The following is a 5789-nucleotide window of genomic DNA, read 5'->3' as shown; positions in this document are numbered from 1 at the left end:
TCTCCAGTGGCGAGAAAAATCCTGAGGTACGTGTCTTATCTCCTGGAGATCTTCTTTCTTCCTCGCTTTCTCATTCAGACGCTCTTTCTTTCTTCTCCCTGAGACTCCCTTCTCCTCTTCCTTTCTTTTCCCGGAGCTTCTATCCTAATATGGTAATAGCTCCGGAAGCGACGTTCTCCGGCTCTTTTTGCCATGTCACTTTTTGCTCTTTCACACACCTTCCCCTTAAGACGCTGCTAGGCGCCTTTTGTTGTTTACCTTGATCCTCAATGCAGAGGGAGTTCGGATATTCCTGAGTATTCAAGGCCTCTAGGGATTGGGTACCAGGACGACATCGAGATAGGAAGTCTGCTAACACATTGGCATGTCCCAGCCTGTATTCAATATCAAAGTGGAATGGTTGTAAGGCGAGTGCCCATCTGGTGATTTGTGTATTATCTGTTTGGGCTGTCTTTAACCACTTCAAGGGTGCATGATCAATAACCAAAGTGAATTTATGGCCCAGGAGATAATACTGAAAATATTCTACTCCCCTCTTTATTACTAGGCACTCACATTCAATAGCGGCATACCTTTGTTCTGGTGGGTTAAGTTTCAGGCTAGCATAGGCAATCAGGCGTTCTACCCCATCCACTTCCTGCGTCAACACAGCGCCCACAGCATAACTTGATGCATCCGTCTGTAAAATGAAAGGACGGGTGAAGAAGGGTGTATGAAGGACTGCGTCGCTACGTAAAGTTTGTTGAGTCCTACAAAAAGCTTCTAAATGTTTTTCTTCCCATTTTATAGGCCCATTGCCTCGTCCTTTTAATAAGTCAATCAAGGGGGTGGTTATCTTGGCAAAACGCAGTATGGACCTGCGGTAATAGCTGGCTACACCGAGGGAAGCACGCATTTGTTTTCTCATCCGTGGAGGCGAATAATCCTGTATCATTTTGACCTTATCTACCAAGAGGTGCATGCGACCTTGTCCTACAAAGAAGCTGAGATATTTAGTTTCTGCCTTACCTAAGGCACACTTCCCTGGGTTGGCTGTGAGGCCTGTTTGCCTGAGTTCTTTGAGAATGGCAAGCAGAGCTTTTAAATGTTGTTCCCATTCATCTGTATAAACTATAATATCATCTATGTAGGCTGCTGCATATTGTTGGTGTGGTGCTAGGACCCAATCAATGAGTCTTTGGAAAGTGGCTGCAGCCCCATACAGGCCAAATGGCATTCGCTTGAATTCGTACAAACCCCTTGGTGTGCCTAAAGCAGTTTTTGCTTGGTCTTCTCTGCGTATAGGTATCTGCCAATATCCCTTTGTCAAATCTAATATAGATATGTATTTGGCTTGTCCTACTCTCTCCAGTAATTCGCTGATTTGGGGCATGGGAAAAGTGTCGACTTTTGAAATTGCATTTAATTTACGAAAGTCAATGTACAAACGGAGGGACCCATCTTGTTTTGGAACAATTACCAATGGGCTTTGCCATGGGCTCTGTGATTCTGTTATTATTCCTTGCTCTAACATCCTGTCTATCTCTGCCTTCACTGGTCCAATACACCTGGATATCCTGAATGGACCTTGCCAACAGGTTAAAAATTTACTTGTAGTACCTGGGAGTAAGACTAACACTTTCTGTCCCGGTTGTAAGTCCCTTTCACTCTTATTTTGGTCATACCTAGTTTTTTGTTTCTCTTGGGCTTGTCAGAGATTTTCTTGGGCTAATTTTTCTGCCTTTCGTGACCGTTCTCTCAATTCATTGACATATTCAGATGGCCTCACCCCTGGGGTTCCTTCTTCTTCCCATCCCCCTCGGACCACGTCCATCAGGCTTCGAGGTCAATGCCCATAAACCAACTCGAATGGGGAAAACCCTAAAGATGATTGTGTCTTCCCATACCGCAAACAACAGAGGGGGTATGACTAAGTCCCACTTCCGCAGCTCCTCTTGTGTACATCTACGCATCATATTTTTAAGGGTTCCGTTTAATCTCTCCACTAAGCCTTTGGTTTGGGGGTGATAAACCATGGTTCGCATGTGTTTTATTTTTAATACTTGGCACAGATTCCTCATAACCTGGAACATTAAACTCATCCCTTGGTCCATAATGATCTCCCTAGGAATACCAAAGCGGGATACTCACTTAAGCAATTCTTCTGCTATTCGAGATCCAGTGACTGTTCTCAATGGGATGGCATCCAGAAACCGAGTGGCATAGTCTATCAAGACAAGTACGAATTGGTAACCTGTCACACTTTTCGGTAACGGTCCAACCATGTCCAGGGCTATACAGGAGAATGGCTCTCCTATCACTGGCGTGGATTGTAAGGGAGCCCATGGGGGTTTTTGAAGGCTGACCCTCTGGCAACTTGGGCAGGCTCTGCAATAGTCTTCAATTTGTTCATACAGTCTGGGCCAGAAACACCACTTACTTAGCCTGGTTTCCGTTTTACCTCTTCCCATGTGCCCTCCTAATGGATTCATATGAGTGAGTTTCAAGAGGGGTTCCCAGTAGTCTCGAAGTATCAGTTGCAGTACCTCTGTCCCTTCTGTATGTCCCACCTAGATCCTATATAACAAAACTTTCCTCAACTCATACCTGGGTATGTGTGGCATCTCTCTGAGCAAATTACCTGATCGTCTTGCTTGGTCAGCTCCATTTGTCTTATTGATCAAAACAGGTCCTTGCCTTGTTGAGCCTCTTGAAAGCAGGAGCTGCTTGCTAAACTCTCCAAATTCAGTGTAATGGGTTCAGTGTAATCTTCACTGTTCTTTCCAGCTAAACCTTCTACTTTGACTTCTTGTCTCCTCACAGTGTCCAGGACTTCATAAATCTCCTCCCAGTCTCTGCTCAATACCATTGGGTAAGGTAGGTCATTGGCTAGACCTACTGGCATCTCTCGAGTGGTGTCCAAGATTTCCACCCAATATTTCCTTCAGCGGTACACCGACAACTGGACATGCATACAAATCATTTTTACAGCGCTTGCGCTCGGAGCCCAGCCTCGGGGAGCTATGCTGGTTCTAATCTACGTCTGGGCACATCCAGTATCCACTACAGTTTTTATTTTCTTCCCTCCAACTCAGGTCCACACAGTGGGTTTTTCCTTTGATGCTTCCCAATGTGTTTCCCCGATGCTGCAGTCCATCATCTCCAAAATGGAAGGGCTTCACTTAGGAGTAAGGGAAGATCACCCTCCCTTCTGCCCATTGCAATGTTTTGAACTCAGTGGCCACATCTACAGGAGAAACTGACTGAGCAGTAGCTTGTTACTATTGTGCAGTAGCATCGCAGGACACAAAGCATGACGTGATGCTACTATGCAGTAGTAATGAGCTTCTGTGCAGCCAGCATCACCTACAAGCCATTCAGCGACGCTACTGCACAGGAACTTCAGTTACTGCACAGTAACTCCAGGTAACTGTGCAGTCATTTAGTACTTGTATACACATTTAGTACTTGTGTATACAAGTATTAAATGACTGTACAATAAGAACTGCACTGTCAGTATCTTGTGTAGACACAGCCAGTTAATCCCAAGGTACACCAATATCAGGGAGAGGCAAAATAGATCCAGAGATGTCCCAGACCATTAAAATAGGTCAAAATATGCTTGAGCTTCACTGTATGCCAAGGAGTCAAAGCGAGCTGTATACATCAGACGGCAGCCTAGGAAGTACAAATGATTCTCAAATCAATCAGTAAGATCTGAAAATGGGACGCAGACTCAAAAAACTAAAGAATCCAAGAAAAAAAGAACAACCCCAGTAGAAGCTTAAATTAATATGGGATTAATAACAATAGTTTAGCATCACTTCAATTATCTGAACATAATGGGCACCATACATTAGTGCTGGCTAATTGAGATTTTTGGGATCATCAAGAGAATATTCTAATTAACTTCAGTCAGGGGATGTGACCTGCTTTGAAGAAGAGGGATCTAGATAACTGAAGTTTCAAGAAGCTAATGGGGTATACTTGGTAGCCATGTTGGTCTGAGACAAAAAGACATACAAAAAACTAGAACTCTCGGTTCCAAAATGATACCTTTTATTAGATCAACTGGGAAATGACACAACCCCCCCCCCCCAAAAAAAATTGTCAATTTTCAGAAAAGGACAATTTTCTTGCGATTTCCGAGTTGGTCTAATAAAAGGTATTATTTTGGAACCAAGAGTTCTGTTTTGTTGTAAGAAGCTAATGGTGAATTTGGGCATTTGATCTAGGAAAGGCCAGAAAAGCACAGGAGTCTAAGGGGTGCCAGGGGCCTGGGCAAATCACAAGAGGTGCCGGATCTTCCCAAGTAGATCACAAGAGGTGCATTTCATAGAATCAGAGAAAAGGAGGGCTGGAAGACAGGGTGCCAATAACAGGGGAGCTGGGGCGGGGGGCACAGAAGAGACAACAGCCCACCTGAAAGATTTAAAAATCATAACCTGGGGGGGAGGGTTATCCTCCAGATTGCTCCTTCACTTGGGTGGACTTGTTAATCAGTAAACCCGTTTAATTTTATTATTTTTGCAGACCCCCTGAAACTAGAAGAGTAACTCTGGCCCTGTTGGAAGGGACCCAAGGAGATCCTCCAGTCCCACACCCTGCTCAAAGCAGGACCTGGCCCAACTCTGAAAGAAAGAAGCTGTGTTAGGAGTAAGGCACCACCAAATAAAACACCCCCCCAGCTCACTTCATGCTGGGGCACAGAATGAGCCAGCTGTGGGCACAGCTGCTGTCCAGGGCCTGCGGGGCGGGTGTGGGGCATCCCAACCCGCTGGCTGGTTTTGAACTTTCCAAGGGGTTTTCCTTTCCCGAGGAGCAGACGGAAGTGAAGCGAGGTCCGACAAAGGGGAGGGCTGCATCCAGGCAGGCAGCGGCGCGGGGAGACGGCGCCGTGCAATCCCCTCCCGTGCTACGTGGCAGCCTCTCTCCGCGGGAGTCGGCCGCGGGCCGGGCACCCCCGGGGCTGAGGATCACCCACCTTTTCCACTCTGCGGGCCGTATAGAGCCCCATCCCGTCCTGCACTTTAGACGACTTGAGGGCAAACCTGTCCGGCACGTACATGCCCAGCATGGTGCGCCGCCGCGGGCCGGCGCCGGCCGGGGCCACGCGCGCGTAGAGGGGCCGGGGGGGGGGCTGCTCCCAAGCGGGAGAGGGCGGAGCCAGCGGCGCGGCCGGCTCCACCGCAGCTGGCCAGAGGCTGCCGCAGCTGGATCGGGAAAGGCTGGGCTGGGATTGGTGGAAAGTTTGGCAGAGGAGGATCCCGCCGCGAGCCTTTGCAATCCCTCCGCTGTTCAGTCACGGCTTCAGCGGCCCCGGGCAGCCTGGTTTTCTCTGATAATAACAAAAATCCCTAATTTTGGGATATAAAAAAAAGAAGTCCCAAAGCCACATTTTTCCATGAGTAAAACGAAACCCCACTACTATCCTATAGACACAACTAAAGATCTATAGATATATATAAAGATCTATATCTCTATAGACAAACATAAACATCTATATAGCTGTATAGATATCGGCAGATCTACACATAAAGATCTATATATATGTATCTATAAAGATCTATACCTATAGATCTATAGATTAGTGGTTTTTTGTTTTGCTCATGAAAAATATAGATCTAAATCTATATGTATCTATCTATATAGATAGATATCTCTATCTATATATCGGTATTGATATATCAATACCGATATATCTACCTACATGTATCTATATCTATCTGTATCTATATAGATTGATAGATATATAGACAGATACAATCAATCGATCTATATAGATATATAGAGATACATGTAGATATATC

At 45.8% G+C, this 5789-nt stretch overlaps 1 protein-coding gene across 3 annotated transcripts in view; it reads right to left on the bottom strand.

The window, feature by feature from the left end:
• PRDM5 (PR/SET domain 5) overlaps positions 1-5108 on the bottom strand; it is a 160651-nt gene extending 155543 nt beyond the window's left edge. For all 3 annotated transcript variants that reach the window (XM_019534032.1, XM_019534033.1, XM_019534034.1), the window contains exon 1: positions 4964-5108. In XM_019534032.1, the coding sequence (XP_019389577.1) occupies positions 4964-5056 (93 nt within the window). In that variant the 5' untranslated portion in view covers positions 5057-5108. The remainder of the gene's footprint in view (positions 1-4963) is intronic.
• Positions 5109-5789: the final 681 nt, after the last annotated feature.

The sequence above is a fragment of the Crocodylus porosus genome, unplaced genomic scaffold (assembly GCF_001723895.1).
Source record: "Crocodylus porosus isolate Cpor-Errol unplaced genomic scaffold, CroPor_comp1, whole genome shotgun sequence".
NCBI lineage: Eukaryota > Metazoa > Chordata > Crocodylia > Crocodylidae > Crocodylus > Crocodylus porosus.
Note: the sequence above shows the minus strand (reverse complement) of the source record. Positions and strands in the feature narration are given on the sequence as shown.